Source organism: Taudactylus pleione, unplaced genomic scaffold (genome assembly GCF_031769625.1).
Source record: "Taudactylus pleione unplaced genomic scaffold, aTauple2 ptg000086l, whole genome shotgun sequence".
Taxonomy (NCBI): Eukaryota; Metazoa; Chordata; class Amphibia; order Anura; family Myobatrachidae; genus Taudactylus; species Taudactylus pleione.
The window spans coordinates 12,557,372-12,575,443 of record NW_028284488.1 but is presented as its reverse complement, the minus strand read 5'-3'; the positions used below and the strand labels follow the sequence as shown (position 1 = coordinate 12,575,443).

General features: G+C 41.8%; 1 protein-coding gene across 1 annotated transcript in view; it reads right to left on the bottom strand.

The window, feature by feature from the left end:
• The window catches only part of TASOR2 (transcription activation suppressor family member 2), a 115,989-nt gene extending 98,156 nt beyond the window's left edge, over window positions 1-17,833 (bottom strand). The window contains exons 1-5 of the mRNA XM_088468704.1: window positions 17,728-17,833; window positions 15,745-15,764; window positions 15,542-15,641; window positions 11,187-11,287; window positions 9,192-9,295 (exon numbers count right to left, since the gene is read on the bottom strand). Coding sequence (XP_088324830.1) covers window positions 9,192-9,295; window positions 11,187-11,287; window positions 15,542-15,641; window positions 15,745-15,764; window positions 17,728-17,753 — 351 coding nt within the window. The 5' untranslated portion in view covers window positions 17,754-17,833. The remainder of the gene's footprint in view (window positions 1-9,191; window positions 9,296-11,186; window positions 11,288-15,541; window positions 15,642-15,744; window positions 15,765-17,727) is intronic.
• Window positions 17,834-18,072: the final 239 nt, after the last annotated feature.

The following is an 18,072-nucleotide window of genomic DNA, read 5'->3' as shown; positions in this document are numbered from 1 at the left end:
CCTCGTTGATGTAGGTGGCCGAATCACGGAGATTGCCAATCAACTCCGCCTGTTCGGCCGGACAGTCGGATTCAAAAGAAGCCTCTAATGAATCCGCCCAGCGCTCCATCGCTCTGGCAACCCAGCAAATGGCCATAGCCGGCCGTGCTGCCCCCCCTGCAAGGGAATAAGCGGACTTCAGGCAGATTTCTACCTTGCGGTCCGTAGTATCCTTAAGGGAGGACATGGATGGCATCGGCAATGTGGCACTACGGACAAGACGGGTCATGTGAGAATCCACCTGTGGAGGGGATTCCCACTTAGCAAAATAATTATCCGCGAACGGATAAGCCACCGCCAGGCGCCTCTGCGGCTGGTATCTTTTGCCAGGTTGTTTCCACGCCTCCTCTAAATGGTCCACCAACTGACCCGAAAGAGGAAAGACTGTGGCATCGCCCTTCACATCTTTGAAAAAGGCATACTTAGATTTAGCCGCTGGGGGAACTTCGTCCTCAATCACCAAGGCTGTGCGGACCGCCCGAATAAGTCCAGGAATATATACTTTGGACTTAGCATCAGCGTCCTTAGTATGGAGAGGTTCCTGATCGTAAGGATCCAGAATCTCCCCATCATCAGACGTCCCTTCGTCATCCTCATAAGGAGCGGACAGAGACGCCACCGGCCTTTTATGAGGCCGCATCACAGACTCCCCTTGCAACACATCCGACAAGTGCTGTACAGAACTCGTCAGGGAGTTAACCCATGCTGGCTCCTGAGAACCCGGGAGCGGGGAAATAGGGAGACTGTGGGGTACCACCAATTGTCGTGGGAACCCCTGCATGGGTGACGACACCACAGACTGCTGGGACAAACCCATCGGAGTAAACGCGGGCTGCGGAGCTAACTGGCCCACTAAAGCTGTTAACGCCTGAGCGAAACAAGCCCAGGGCGGCTCCTGTACCGGTGCTGTAACCGTAATAGGCCGCGCCATGGACAAACACTGCCGGCAAAGGCCCTCCGCGCTACCCTCCCCCTCCGCTAACGGTACTTTGCACGTGGTACACTGTAGCCGGAGGGGAAAATCACTTTCAGACATGATGGCACCACGTATGTGACCTCTCTCACCAATTAAGTATTAAATAGGCGAGAGACCACCCTGCAGCACCGCACCGCAAGGGCTTTAGCAGAAAGAACAGGGACAGTAATAAAGCTGACAGTTTAGAGAAGAAAAGTTACAGGCAGCGCTAGCACAGTCACATACAATGCAGAGAAATAACAATTCCTGCACTAACAGCGCTGATCACTCAACTACACAGAAACAGGGCCTGGTAGGACACAGCGCTGCATACACAGACCTGAGCCACAGCGGAGGAGAGGTATGCGGGGGGACCCAGACCACGATGCTTCCTTCCAGACTTCCAGCAGCTTTCACCATGCGTTGCAGAGAAGATGGCCGCCGAGGAGCAGAGAGAAGCTGGCCGGGGGGAGGAGCGCTGACACAGGACCAGTCAGCACAGTGCAGAAAGGGCTGTGTGCAGCGGGGGAGGCGCCGGCTGTGAGACAGGGAAGGCGCGCTCCCGTGGCATGCATTTAACCCCTGGGACGCCGCAGCGCTACCGCTCTGCTGCGGTCCGCTGTCCCAGGGGGTAGTGGAAGCGCAGGTTGGTCGCCTGGCTCCACGCTGCAGCCAGTCCCCAGGGAGCCCCCTGCCTGGGGACTTAGGACCATGTGATCAGCGGGGACCCACCGCGGGACCCCGCTGCTTACCTCTGTCCCCCTTGAATCCGGCCATGGTCCGGAGCATCTGGGGTCACCGCTAGCTGTGACCCCAGGCGCCCACCAGCATCCCCGGATCAGTACCGGCGTTCTGGTACCGGCGGGGTGTAGGGAAGACAGCATGGACGTCAGGACTGACTGTCCATGCTGTTCATCCAGATGTGCAGCCACAGCTGCATGAAGAAAAAGCTTCAGGGGCTCTTCTAGCCCCCACTCCAACAGGTGCACCCGACTCCGGCCGGGCACCAAACTAAACTGAGGTGCCTTGGCCCGGGGGCGGGGTATAGGAGGGGGACCTAGTGCATCCTGGGAGGCTGAAAGCTTAACTCTTTGGTGCCCTGCGACTGACGTCACACCTATACTCCAAGGTATCCTGTGGCTACCCTATGGACCCTGAAGTAGAAAGGCCATAACCTCATTCATCAGTCTCTTAAATAAACCTGAAGGATCCTTCTGCTCCTCAGGCTGACACTCACGAGCATCAGCATCAAACAAACCCAGCACTGCTTCCAAAGATGAACAGACCTTAGAAAGCCTGTCCACCTGTAAACATTACCCTAAATCTAGTGGATTAACTACTATTTCAGAAGAGGGAGACTGAGATGGCGGGGTCTCCTGTAGAGCCAAAAGGAACTGAGGCACACATACAATCCCATACTACTTTTGCGAAATCAGCAATGGACTGGGCCATAATCTTAGCCCATAAGGGCAACACATCCACTGATGGACTATTCCTGGCCGAGCACTTACTAAGTTGCCTCTGTCTCACAATCTGCGCAAAGGGCACCCTGCTTCTACCTCCCTTTAAAGGAGTTTAGCAGAACATTTAAAACATGTATAATGTACCAACAGTAGAGCCCCTTGCTCAGCTTTGGAAGGTTTGCCTCCCTTTGCCGACATACCATTACCACTAATGATAACAGACACAAAAAAATAAAAAATTAAAAAGACACGACTTACGTCTGTTTTTTTCGAAACTATATTAAACCAAGCAAAAAAAATAAAAAACACGTTTGCCCCTTTTTTGTTACCTAGCTCTTTAAAAAAAGAAATAAATAAATAAGAAGACAGTCTAATTAATTCATTAAAGACACAAATAAAATAAATAACCCTAACTAAACAATAATCAAGCATAAAACCAAACTTTTAAGTTTCAGGTTTTTTCAATACCACACCCCTCAACCTCCCATCACAGCAGCCTGGTAGACATCAGCTGGCTGTCTTTTGAATAAACCTGGGGAGCAGTCAGCGGTCACCCGACCCAGCTTCTGAGCACGTGAGCAAGATGGCGGCCCCCTGGAGGCAAACAGCACTGGGTCTTCTGCAGGTAAGCTGTTGATTACTAGACTGCCCTCCTTGCAGGAAACCGGAGGTCTAGTAGAGCACTCCAGTTCACGCACCAATGCCCCAGAATGTGGGGAGCCTCCATCAGGGGTATTTTACAGGGTCCTAAGCACCCGCAGGTGTGGTGACCCTCTTCCGGAGACCAGGAGCAGGATGCGGCAAGGTGATAGATGACAGTTGCAGGTGTAATGCCCACTCCTACAAAATCTGATCCCATAAGGAGATACATAAGCCTAAAACAATTAATATAAAAACGACAAATAAAAAAAAAAGCCTAAGCCATAACTTTGTGCCTTTCTCCTGCAGGCACTAAAATAACTGAGTAGATAGGGGAAGGGGAGAGTATATAAGGGAGGGGGGAGTTTCAGCCATTTTTTTAGCATCTACTCCTTGGCTTCTCCCTCATATTCCAGCATCAGTGTTCCCCAAATTAGGATGAAAGAAGACTTTTATAGTGTGATCCTTTGTCCACAACATGTATGCTGCTTTAGAAGTGTTCAAAAAGCAGTTAAAAAAAAAATACCTATTAATTCCAAGTTGGAGCCAGTGAAATCTTTAGAGTTTTCCCATGCATACTATTGTATGGAATTAAAATGGGCAGTCCCCTGGTATGCAATCTGATTTAACATGTAAACAAACATTTTTGTTTTTATTTTCATATTAGTAAAATAAACAGTTACTAATTATTTTGAAACTCAGCACAGCAGGGTGGGGAGAAAGAATAAACATCACTGTAACCACTAAGTTTCAATTTCTCTAAACTGAAAGTGGAAGTAAGAATAAAAGTTTCCAGCATTATTCACAGACAGCATATTACTGTGCGAAGTGCAGGACACCTGTGCTTTGTCTATTTTGTTCTATATCTTCATTAAATAAAATGTAGGCTAGTAAAGAAGATAAAAGCAAAGCTGTGTAGAAGATCAAAATCTCCTAAAGGTAAGAAAATATTGTTAACCTGTTATGTCACTTTCTTTTTTATACCTGCTTCTATTAAGCACAAAACAACCCTTTCTCTGCCATCAAGCCTATTACACAGACATACATATACATACAGTCAGGTGCATAAATATTGGGACATTGACAGAATTTTCATATTTTGGCCTCTATTCACCACAATGGCTTTGAAATGAAACAAACAAGATGTGCTTTAACTGCAGACTTTCAGATTTAATTTAAGGGTAATTACATCCAAATCAGGTGAACGGTGTAGGAATTACAACGGTTTCTATATGTGCCTCCCACTTTTTAAGGGGCCAAAAGTAATGGGACAAACTGAACAATCCTAAATCAAACTTTCACTTTTTAATACTTTGTTGCAAATCCTTTGCAGGCAATTACAGCCTGAAGTCTGGAACGCATAGACATCACCAGACGCTGGGTTTCATCCCTGGTGATGCTCTGCCAGGCCTCTACTGCAAATGTCTTCAGTTCCTGCTTGTTCTTGGGGCATTTTCCCTTCAGTTTTGTCTTCATCAAGTGAAATGCATGCTCAATCGGATTCAGGTCAGGGGATTGACTTGGCCATTGCATAACATTCCACTTTTTAGCCTTAAACTCTTTGGTTGCTTTTGCAGTATGCTTCGGGTCATTGTCCATCTGCACTGTGAAGCGCCGTCCACTGAGTTCTGAAGCATTTGACTGAATATGAGCATATAATATTGCCCGAAACACTTCAGAATTCATTCTGCTGCTTTTGTCAGCAGTCACATCATCAATAAATACAAGGGAACTAGTTCCATTGGCAGCCATACATGCCCACGCCATGACACTACCACCACCATGCTTCACTGATGAGGTGGTATGTTTTGGATCATGAGCAGTTCCTTTCCTTCTCCATACTCTTCTCTTCCCATCACTCTGGTACAAGTTGATCTTTGTCTCATCTGTCCATAGGATGTTGTTCCAGAACTGTAATGGCTTTTTTTGATGTTGTTTGGCAAACTCTAATCTGGTCTTCCTGTTTTTGTGGCTCACCAATGGTTTACATCTTGTGGTGAACCCTCTATATTAGGGATGTGCAGGCTCGGAGAGGTTCGAGTTTGCACGCTGAGTTTGGATTTATCCCTCCAAAAAAACGGAACTCAGAAAGAGGCAAAACGTCATCTTGCATGGACAAACATCATCATTCCTGGTCCAGGAATGATGATGTTTGTCCATGCAAGATGACGTTTTGCCTCTTTCTGAGTTCCGTTTTTTATGGAAGGAAAAATCCAAACTCAGCGTGCAAACTCGAACCTATCCGAGCCTGCACATCCCTACTCTATATTCACTCTTGTGAAGTCTTCTCTTGATTGACTTTGACACATATACACCTACCTCCTGGAGAGTGTTCTTGATTTGGCCAACTGTTGTGAAGGGGTTTTTCTTCACCAGGGAAATAATTATTCTGTCATCCACCACAGTTGTTTTCCGTGGTCTTCCGGTGTTGCTGAGCTCTCCGATGCGTTCTTTCTTTTTAAGAATGTTCCAAACAGTTGATTTGGCCACACCTAATGTTTTTGCTATCTCTCTGATGGGTTTGTTTTGATTTTTCAGCCTAATGATGGCTTGCTTCACTGATAGTGACAGCTCTTTGGATCTCATATTGAGAGTTGACAGCAACTGATTCCAAATGCAAATGTCACACCTAGCATCAACTCCAGACCTTTTACCTGCTTAATTGATAATGAAATAACGAGGGAATAGCCCTCACCTATCCATGAAATAGCTTTTGAGTTGATAGTCCCATTACTTTTGGCCCCTTAAAAAAAATGGGAGGCACATATAGAAACCGTTGTAATTCCTACACTGTTCACCTGATTTGGATTTAATTACCCTCAAATTAAATCTTAAAGTCTGCAGTTAAAGCACATCTTGTTTGTTTCATTTCAAAGCCATTGTGGTGGTGAATAGAGGCCAAAATATGAAAATTCTGTCAATGTCCCAATATTTATGCACCTGACTGTATACACACAAACACACACACATATATACACACACACTCACAAGTCCCTGGTGTAAATAAGAGGTGTGGGGGGAGTTCTTGTAGTGGCTTTCTAGCATGAACTAAGTGACCCTAAGGGCAAATAATGTTCACAACCTCTTGAGTCAAAACAGCAGTTAATTTGCAAAACCTGTTGCACGATGTCTATGTACCATAAACTGAAATTAAATTATATGTTTGGGAAAGGACAGTTTTGGGGAGTAGGTCTGCTTATTAAATATGGTGTGCTTTATAACAAATGTCTGAGCAGCTGTCAAGTGCAAAAGGGGGATTAATAGACTAAAGATGGGTACACGGTAGATGATTTTTTTAAACGAGTTGCCGATTTCCGATGGGTCGGAACTACAAATCGTTAAAATCGTCCAGTGTGAACGCACTATGCGCTCTCTCGCAGGGTCATCCGTCGCATTTTCAGATCCACTGTACATGCTGCCCAATCTGAAGATCTGACTGACAACCCCATGCATTTGGATGCGGCGTGGGAACGTATCGTGCGGTCTTTCACCAGTTAGTGTGGTGTATACGGACCTCACAATATGTCGATCTGTTGCATCTGCTGTCAGCCAGGTACACAGGTCGTCTAGGGTGTACCCATCTTACCAATATAGTACTGAAAAGTACAATTTTAAAGAATATGGTCCAAGTATAAAGCAAACTATTTAGAAAACTAGATTTTAAATGTCCATTCCTGTCTGCTGGTTATGTATATAGTCTATTACATGTAGAAAGGAATGCACTCTATGTATAATTCTAACCACATAACCAGACAGTAAGAAACATCAATGGGAGAAGGTTTCACATGCTATAGCCAATAATACTCTTTTACAGTAACAAGACAAGTCACATGCTATAAACAATAATACTCTTTTACAGTAACAAGACAAGTCACATGTGAAACTGATCGGAGCAAATACACTTTCACTTTCTTTCAATTTGTGAATCTCTTTGAGAATGGTGGTTTCAGTTAGCTGGAAAAAATAGCTGCTTAATTATGCAATATGCTCCTTTAAAAAGTAATCTGACAAAATGTAAACTTATAAAAAGCGCAATTTGTACATTTCCCTTTTTGCTACTCAGAACTGATTTACTCTAAATGGCCAGATCTGTCAAAAAGCTAAGGTTATTCTGAGGTATCTTCCTCTGGTTATTGTAACGCACAATTCAATATGCCGCCAATATATAAGTAAATGTTAACAATAATAAATTCCTTTGATTAGCTATGGCTTCAGAAATAAAGGACAGGTCATTTCACTTTGGGATGACTATGGCCACATCTGTAATTGGGAAAAGTGAATTCTCATTAACCTCTGTTGCAAACAGAAGTGTATGAATGAGCCTTATGGAGGCTGCAGATAACAATGCGGTTCACGCCTACTTGTCTACCAGGGAAGTAAAAAAAAAAGAAAAAAAAAACCACACCAAAACGTTAATAAATGGTGCCAAATGTAATAGGATGAGTGTTTTGAAAATGTGAGAGTTTAGCAATAATCTCTCGCACTATTACATTGGTCGAGTTGTATCTTTAAACTGGGAAAAGATCTGGATGAGAGTTTAAATCATGAAGTTTTTTGAGTCTGAAATACATGTATGTTTGCATGTTCTCTGACTCTATTACATTTGTCAGGGTTTAAAAAGTGTGAGAAAACTCTCAGTTTCTAAACGCTCACCCTATTACATTTAGCCCATGGTGTTTGGTCCTCTCCTCTCTTAATGAAGTTTGCAGTGAAAAAGTGTACCTAATATATAAAGTGCTAAGGGTACAAACAATAGAATTACTACCAAGGAATGGACATTTCTATGAAAAATGGTCTCCCCATTAAAACACAAGCACAAATGGTCTTGCCCATGGGTGAGGGCTGGTATTTGCTATGTCTCAGATCTCTTGGACAGGGGATCCAGGCTAAACTTTCATGCTCTTAAATTGAAATTACTAGATTTCCATCAATTTTTTTTTAACTTTATTCAAACACACTTCCTATGGACACTTCCACCACTTTCCCATAGTATTATTGCATCTCCTTTTGAGAAACTCTGTGTATCCTCTACCTGATATAAAAGGAGATGATCTCCACCCACTATCACATGGGTATTTAACATGCGGCTCTGTAGCTGTGGAACTACATTTCCAGCATGACCTGATAATGAAACTCGTGAAAGGCATGCTGGGATGTATAGTTCTACATGTTGAATACCACTGATCTAGAATATTAGCAGCCAAGAGAGGGATTGGGAGAGACATTTTGGTCCACCCCTGAGGAGGATTATTGTGAAACAATTCAGGATAACATAGTCTTAAACGCTCTCACTACCTTGAACAAAGAAAAGGCAAGGTCTACTTTCTATGGCATTACATTACAGATAGACTCGCCAAAATGTATTAATCTACTAACCCATCCTGTTGGAGGAATTGTGGCCAGGCAAGAAAATTTATTCAAATATGGTGGTCCTGTCTGGCGATTTCCTTCTGGGATGGGGACCATGATCTATTCACCCATGCCCAGTTATAAAATTCCTTTGGTTTTTCCTTTTAGGTTACCTGATTGATAAATACCCTGCAAAGTTAGTCTCGCATATCTTCCCTGCCGCAAAGTATCTTATAGTGAAATCTGGAGGAGACCAGTATCACCCTATGTTTCTTACTAACTTCATATGTCTAGTTCATCGCACACTAGGAAAGGATTACTTACCATGATAAACATCTCATTTGACCAGATCTAGGCCTCATTGATATTCTCCCAAGGGCAATCCGCCAACCAGTTTTTCTTGGGTTATTTAGCTCTTCCTTGATTCTTACCACCGAAAAGAAGTCCCCTGCACAAGGAAACTTTACCCACAATTTATCTTGCCTCATAAGGCGAATATTTAATATTCTCTCTTTTCTTCTTAATGTTTTCTTCCCCCACTTACTCCCTTATTCCAGTCAACCCCACCACATCGTATATATCTACCTGTTACTTATTCTTCATATATGCAAACTTTTTTCCAAAAGGAAAAATTATATCAGTAACAGCATGCTCTTTGCGTTCTCAATTTTATTTGTTGAACAAGGTTTGTTATCAGATATTTGTTAAATAAAAAAAATGAAAGACATGTACAGAGAAGTTCTTACCAAGTCCTGATCTTTCAACAACTGCAGCAACTTGTCAAGTTCCAATCCAATAACATTGGAGGCGATTACGGAGTAGAGACTGGAGTAGACACTTTCACAGCACACTGTAGAGTCAGCAGACATTATGAAATTATGACGCAGCAGACAAGACAACAAGAACAAAATAAAAGTCATGGTTTCTACAGGATGTGAGGTTTCATCTGTTTTCGAAACCCACTGAACAGAGGGATAAAACATTTGTATACCTTTTTTTGTGCTTCCTTTTTCTAAGTACACTTAGTTTGGGAATATTTTATTGGGTTACCCAGTAAACTTGACATTTTCAGAATTAAAACAAAAGAAATCTCAAAAGCAAGATAAAACCAATAAAAAAAAGAAAAAAAATTATGAACTGAAATATAATCAATTACTACAGCAGGTTACACTTGTGTAGTTACAATTATTGTACACATGACACAAAACTGGAGTGTTTATAAACAATTTAAAAATTAACCATAAAAAAAAAAAATAGTTGTATGAATGTGAAAAAAGAAGCAATGCAGCACAGCTTATGTGCACTGTAAATTCAGAGACCATCAGCTTAAGAATATGAAGCATCTTCAAAATAGATTTGAAATTATATTGAGCAGGTATTATGGAATGTAATGTCTAAATCCCCTTCACGGAGAGGACCCTGACGTCATCAGCCAGTATCCCGTGTCATTCCCTGCCATCCAAGTGGGCATAGAGGGGGAATATATAACCATGTGGCGAGAGTAGCGAGCCACCGTTCCCGAAGCGCGGCGAGCACTGCGAGCCCGCGAGGGGACATCAATCTTATATAAGTGGGGACAAAGTACTTCTTTAGCTGGCTGTCATGGGCAGGAACTGCACTTCCGCCCTCACTCACGTCACTTCCAGGTCCCTAGCACGAAGGGGAAATACAGCCAACCATTATGGACTCTCTAAGTAGTGCTAAGTGGCAGTGGAAAAAATAAAACAGAGATACTTCCAAAGACACATAAAATACTCATCTGGATCCTAATGAAACAACCCTATGATCATAGGGCCTGATTTAAAGGTGGAAGCAACTCCAACGAGTAAAACAATTCTCTCTATTACTGTGCATGTGCAATAAAAAACTATGTGGAACTTTGAGTTGAGCTTAAGTTGAAGTTTAGATCTCCTATACATGTAGAGGATGATCAGTGGTGTGCAAGCGCAACTTCATTCCAGTAGTGGTATGCACATGTAAGTGTGGCTCTCCCCCAGGAGATGTGGTCTTTTTAGGGGGAGATTACATTTTTTGGGGAGCAATTCAATTGTTGCTCCGTTTGGACGCACAGGGTTTAGCTGCGTATAGCAGCTAACCCCATTTAAAGTCCTGCTTTGGGTGCCCAAACAGCCAACTTTTCGTATATTTCTGCTAGCACCTCATGAGGCTGCGAGAAAGATGTTTAACCACGGCTACGCTCGCCCGAACGGAGCAACAATTGAATTGCTCCGTCGGGCGTCCATTAGTTTAGGCGCCCTGTAAAACAATTGAACTGCCCGCTTAGAGTAGACTATGTCCAAATGCTCTTGTAGGAGACTTGAAACATGTGGTTTTCAGGGCCATTGTGTACATAGAAAGTGGAGCGCTAGTTTGATCAAGTGACCACACAAGTGTCAAGAAACAAATTTATTTAAAAATCAGTTAGTCAATAAATATGCATTTGCATCACACAGTTTCACTTTTGCATACAATAAACACAATAAAATATATACCTTCTGGTTAATTAGCGCACCTGATTTGTTGCATTGTGTACATATTGCTGATGATGACCACTAGCATACGTCTGCTAGGTAGCACGGCTTTTTTGCGGCTGCATACTTGCACAGCATGTCAATTTTACAGCAAAATGCTCCATACATGTTGGGGTCACAAAACTGAAATCTACTCTAAATCAGGCCCATGAGAGTTACTGGAATAAGACACAGCAAGGTCTCTTAATATACCTGGTAGATCATGCTTACCTTCTTGACCTGTGAAATCGGTATTGTGGAATATTTGCTCTGGTAATTTTTTTCTTAGTTCAGACAATCGGATAACTTCTTTTATTTCTAGCTTATATGGCCTGTTTGTACACAACGTAACAAAGAAAGAACAGTTACCCATTTCAGAAATGGAGCTGCACAGGGTTTACACCGAACATGGCAGATACATTAATGTGGCATATTTCAGTTAATATTGAACTTTCATTTACATAATGTCAACATAGTACACAGCATTCCAAAGAGGATGTGCAATCATCACCTCCTGTCCCTGCCACAGGGGTTACAGTATAAATTCTCTACCACACAAACTAGGGTTAATTACAGCAGTAGCAGAAGGTGAAAGGTATCTCCAAGATTAAAGAGGTCTTTGACCCAGGTGGTATAATTCTGACTTTTAAGGCCCTACAGGACAAGGCCCAATTACCACATAATCAGTTTTTTATGGATCTTCAAGTCTCACTTTAAGCTCGCACCAGAATGTTCTGGATAATTGGGGTCTATAATATAGACCCTATTCATAGACTGTTGTCGCTCCTAACCCTACATCCATATAAAACTAAACACTTATGTTCTTATAAGGTTGATAAATTCAGTGATAAATTACGGGCTCAATCAGTATCTGTGTGGCATACAGATATATCTTCTATTTCTTCTGTGATGCATATACTCATGCATTATGATACCACATTAAAACATTTGTGCTGTTCCTGGTTACAGGAAGTACATCTGAATACTATACATCGCACTTATGTCTCCCAGGCTCGAAGACGGCACATGGTGTCAGATGAATCTGGTAGAGGTCTCAAATGTAGACATCCCAATGCAACCTTTTTTCACAATTTTTGGTCTTGCCCAAAATTCATAAGTTCTGTGAAAAACTATGTTTTATTAATAGTATATTCAAACTTAATCTTAGATGTAACTCTTTAGCTATGTTGTGTGCAAATTCTTCAGAATGGTATTTAGGCCCAGAGTTAAAGCCATCAATACCTCTGCTTTCGGTTATTGTCACGGCAGCCAAGAAGGTAATATTGTGCCCCTCCCTTTTTGGAAGCCGTTAAGACCTTACTTTTTAAACTATTGTATTTTGACAGGTAAGCTGTTTTTCCAGCAATAGAATCTGGAGTTCAACGGTTTTATAAAAAAAATGGGGTGTCCACATTGAGACTCTTGATCAATCTACACAGGCTAAGATTCTGAGTATTTGAAACAACTTCATAGTACTTGCATCACAAATTTCCTAAGCTGTGTTTGATAATTTAGATATAACCAAAACTATATTATTTACACAGCTTGTTATTCCTGAGCCTCTGTTAATCTATTATAGTAAAGGTATTATTGGTAACTATTCTATTATAGATTTTCCTGATATAATAAGGAGTTTGGGAGTGTTCCTCACTATTCTTCCACCCCTTATCTGTTTTTCTCCTGTATTTTTATTAATACGATTTGAGGTAATTATTTCACAAGGCTTATAATTATTGATATTAGGATGTCCAGATCTTATGTGGCTTAGTGATGTCATTTCTCTGATGCGATATGTAAGTATGGGGTTTATATAGTGATTAAATCAGTTATGTTGATATTATTATCCCCCTCCCTCTACCTCCTTTGGCCACTTATGTTGTGGATCTATTTGTCATCGGCTGATGTGTTTTTGTATTTATTACCTTGTGTATCTACTCTTTATAATTTGAAATTATTTCTTGAAATAAATAGATTTTCAAAACAAAAAAATAGGATTTTGGTACTTACCAATAAATCCCTTTCTTCCGAGTCCACAGAGGACACTGCACCCTAGATGTACAGCGCTGAGAGATGACGAGCAGAGTCCAAGCAGCGCAGCGCTGTTGTAGTAACAGAGGGACGCGGCGTCTACTCCTCTGTTATTAAAGGAGAGCTGCTGATATACTACACATTTGCCCTTATCCGAGGGCACATTTAACAAGAGCTGCTAACTAATAACAGCCCTAAAGCCTGCTGTACCAGCCCGTAGTTAAACGTGCCCTCAGATTAGGGCAAATGTGTAGTATATCAGCAGCTCTCCACCTCTAAATACACAGGAGGAGGAGATGCCGTGTCCCTCTGTTACTACAACAGCGCTGCTTGGACTTGACTCGCCATTTCTCAGCGCTGTACATCTAGTGTCCAGTATCCCCTAGTGGATGAAGGAGAAAAAAAAAATATTACACCAAGAGCCAATAATCCTAGCAGTATAAACTTTAGAATTTGAGAGGAACCAGACCAGCGGGAGGAAACCCACACAGCTGCATTACAGTGCCGTAATGGTTATGGACTTCATTCCAACCAGGGCATCATCAGTGCCACACTACATACCCAATCTCAAAGAATGCCGATTGACAAGATTTAGATGCCTCAGGGAGAAGTGTCTACTAAATCAAGGGTTCAGAGACAGATCCCAGCTGGTTAAGGTGGGTGGGGCTCAAGAGGAGAAAGAAAAAATAAAATCTCCTTCTAACCTTACATGATTGGGGTAATTAATAATTAAAAAATATGCCTACATTTCTAGTTTAGGATATCAGCTGGGTTCACTGGGAATAATTAATATCATAGTCCATCCTATGATTTTTTATTTTTATTTTTTTAATGCATAGTTGAGTCAAAATCTTTATTTTAAAGGCATTATATAAAGAAAGCAGACAGAATTAGGAGAGGGTTGGTTGCAACACTTTTCCATGACTAATTAAAACATACTCATACAAAATGAGAGCTACCCAGATATCTCCACCAAAAGTCAGCTCGACTTTGAGTTTAGGGGTAACAAGTATGGGCATATTATGAATTCTTTGATTAATTTACAGCGCTAGCAACAAATACAGTTTGACTTTTTTTATTATTATTATTTTATGCTGTGACTGCACTACTGTAGGCACGAGGGACCCATGTGGCAAGGTCTTTATAACAAAATAAGGTAAGACAGGGGCAAATAGTCCTTTTTACAGACAATCAGACATTGTTAATTGCACAACAACCATACAAAATGTGTCAGTGTCACCAAAAAGTGGTTTACACAGTGTTATGGTGCTGAGGAATTTTGTGGGGGAACATGGACTTTTTTTTTTATTTTACAAGCAGTGTAATGGGACCTCATCCAAGATCTCTGTCTGTACTTGTATAGTGATCTAACGGTAATGGACATGCCCTGTGTTGCAGGAAAGACCTGGATTTGATGAATCCCTAATGGAAACAGTTGCAGCAATATCAAAATGACATTGCAAGTAGAGATGAGCGGTTTGGTTTTGACTCTGTTCTTTTCGCCAAATTAGCGCAAGTTTGCATGAGTTCAGATTAATCTTATTGGCTATTATTATTATCATCCTTTATTTCTATGGCGCAACACAGTACATAAACAAATGAGCACAGAAGAAATACAGGAAATTTTTAGCTACTGTAAGTCCAGGGAGATGAAGAAAGTCAGCTACTCGAATTTAAGAATTCCAAAACACGTAAAGGCTGGATAGCCAATACCGTGTTTCCCCGATAATAAGACCTACCCTGAAAATAAGCCCTACCCTTACTTTTGTAGCCCGGTCTAAAATAAGCCCTACCCCGAAAATAAGACCTACCTTTTTTTCTTTTTGAGCTGGGAACGCTGCAGAGACCAGCGTTCCCAGTCATGCAGTGCGCGGGTGACGTCATGACGTCACCCGCGCGCTGAGGATCCTGTGCGGCCGCGCCTGCTGGATCATATTAGATCCAGTCAGCGTGCAAGTGAAAGGGACATCCCGGACGGCGGTGACTCAGGTAAGTACCGTACTTGCACTGCAATAAGGGGGCCTGCATAAAAGGATACTGCTACGGGGGGGGGGGGCCTGCATAAGGGGCACTGCTACACAAGGGAGGCTGCATAAGGGGCACTGCTACAGGGGGGCCTGCATAAGGGGCTGTCAATGTTAGTTAAAATAAGACCTACCCCGAAAATAAGCCCTATGGTGTTTTTTGGAACCAAAAAAAAAATAAGACAGTGTCTTATTATCGGGGAAACACAGTATTATGCAGTTTTTGACATCCGAACATAACAGAGTAAAAAAAAAACAACAACAACAAAAAAAAACACTCATCTCTAATTGCAAGGTTTCAATAGTATCACCAATGCAAAGTTCTACTTCCACAGTAGAGAGGTGGCACATAGAGAGGTGTGTTTTATGGATTGTGTACCCAGAAGGCTTGGAACGCTGTTAGAATCATAAGCTGGCAGGGAAAGCCCAGTTCCAGTTTGGTGGGGGACAAAAAAAAAAAAAAATGTACCCAATATTATTGTAATAAAAAGAAATAGAAATACTCCACCCAAACAGGAATATGTTCATGCTTACAGTTGAGCTGGGATGCAGCAATTGCTTGGGGACTGTAATGCAATATCACACACCAGCTTTTCCTGGATAAACAACTGTCCTTTCCACACATTATAAAGCTCTAATAACAAAAAAAAAAAAAAAAAAAAAAAAAAGATAATTAGTCACAAAAATGTAGAAAAAAAAAATATATAAAAATGTACTGAAACCAGTGGTTTTCATACCTGGACTGGTCATCTGGACACTGGAGGGGAAGAAAGAAAAAAAAAAAAAGATGATAAAAAAATCCTCAACTGAATATTCACCAGTAAAATAAGTTACTAGATGACTACAATACATAAAAAGTAATACATGTGGGGCCCGATTCAGAGTTGTACGCTGTTGTCACATCAGGTGCGGTCACATACACAGCTGGTCTGTGAAAAATATATAAATGTTGCAGCTGCCGGGGATTGCATTGAGACACCCACTGGCAGCATCGCAAATCCAAGCAACTGCGTACAAATATGCAGTTCAGTCGCAGATCCTTATGGAGGGTACACACAGTCAGATTTTCAGGAAGATATGAACGATAATGATTGTAAAATTTGTTATATCGTTTAGATCGTTGACATGTTTGACATGCACCGATGAACAATGCGCGTGCCCGCATTTCAGATAACGATATCTGAAATCAACTGCACTTAGTATTTAAATGAATGAAATCGTCCAAATCTGTCAGAAATCATTCATGGTTTCTGAAATCATTGGTAAAATCGTTCATCATTGATCTAGCAAGTCTGACTTTGTGTATGCACCATTAGATTACAGGATTGCCGAGTACCTTGACACATGCGCATCGACAAAAAAGTGCTCCAACTTGTGTAAACATCTGCATAGCATACATTTCTGAATCAGGCCCGTGGTATGGTCCCTTATTAACTTGATGCGGTTTACAGCATAGCCACTGTTATATGTGTTGCTAGAAGGTGCTACAATTGCTCTAAAGGCAGCAATTTGGGCATATATGGTGATGACAGATCATCTTAAGAAGCTTGTGAAGTGTACGGACTTCGATGTAAAGTGACAGCTTAATTTTGTTTTTTTCAAAAATAAGAACTGTGAAGGCAAACTACACTGTACAGTGTTAGCATTTGATAAAAAATCCCACTCCATCACAGACAACTAAAGCTCCTCCTACATCTTTACCACAGTGTACTGATGGGATGTGGTACAGAGCATAAAGCTCAGACGGCAATCTTTATGCTGCCCATACATCTACGATGGATTGTCCCAATTCCCTGTTCTGCTGGAGTATCAGTGAAATCCAAAATGGTGGAAATCTTCGATTCGCCGATCCAGACCAAAAAATGATCGGGATCTGCAAGTCAGGATTTTTAACATGCCGTTTTTCCCCAATCCGCCGATGGATCGCCGATAACTGAGGTCAGTGATCTGCAATTTTGGTCGCCGATTGGAGTCAGAGTAGCGGGGAATTGGAGCGCTGATGTATGGCCCACATTAGATTGCTATGACATGCCTGGCCCTGCTAATGTGTACAAGTTTAACCAACCTCCATAGTGCATTTCTGCAAAGCAACACAGAAGGTCTACCAAAACGTCACTATGTATCTAATTTGGGGACCTCTCATGAACAATGTATCCACCTGCAGAGGAGTGTAAGCCTGGGTACACACTTAAACGATATCTGCTCGATTTGAAGTTACCTGCAAATCGGAACAACAAACTGGGCATATCGTTAAGTGTGTATGCCCGATTTGCGCAGTCCTGCATCCAACAACGTGCCGTCGCCCCCTGCATTGTGCAAGTGTGTATGCACTTGCCGATGCAGGCTCCAGTCGCCGCCAGCTACACATTGTTCTAATGTGTAGCCGGCTTTAGAGAGCATAGTGGGCAACCTTTCATATTTATTTGTCAAAAGAGTGGCAATTCAACTGGGATGGAGGGTACATTGCAAGTTTTCCCTTGCATCACAAAGAGGTACGCAGAAAAACTTTGCAACTGGCTGATGTGTGTGCAGCCGCAGGACATTGAATTGCTCCCAAACAATGCTTTACTGACACTTCATGATATAATGAACCGTGCTGGATTTTGGGTATACATGCAAAAAAGTGAAAGGTGTATGGCTGTAAATGCAGTGCACAATGTAATGTTTTGCTGTGTGAATCCTTAAGAAAATGATAATATTTCTAATAGATAATTGCTTACATATCAAAGTCCTGTAATACTGACATGTTACAGCTGTGTTCAAGAGGAAGAACTATCTTACATATCGAAAAATTGGTCTTGGCTGATGAAATCCATATGCTTAACACTGAAAGAAAAATAAAACAAATGTCTACAGAAACAGGGATACAGCAACACACAGATAATGTACAGATTGCTTTGAGTGACCTGGGAGAGCTAGAACAGGACTACATATTAAAATTCTTGTAAAATCTATTTTAAATACTCCTAATGATAGCAGGACCAGATTTAGTAACATGTTTCAAAAAGAAAAATATTGCCCATATAGCAACCAATACGATGCCAGCTACCATTGTTTAGAATGTA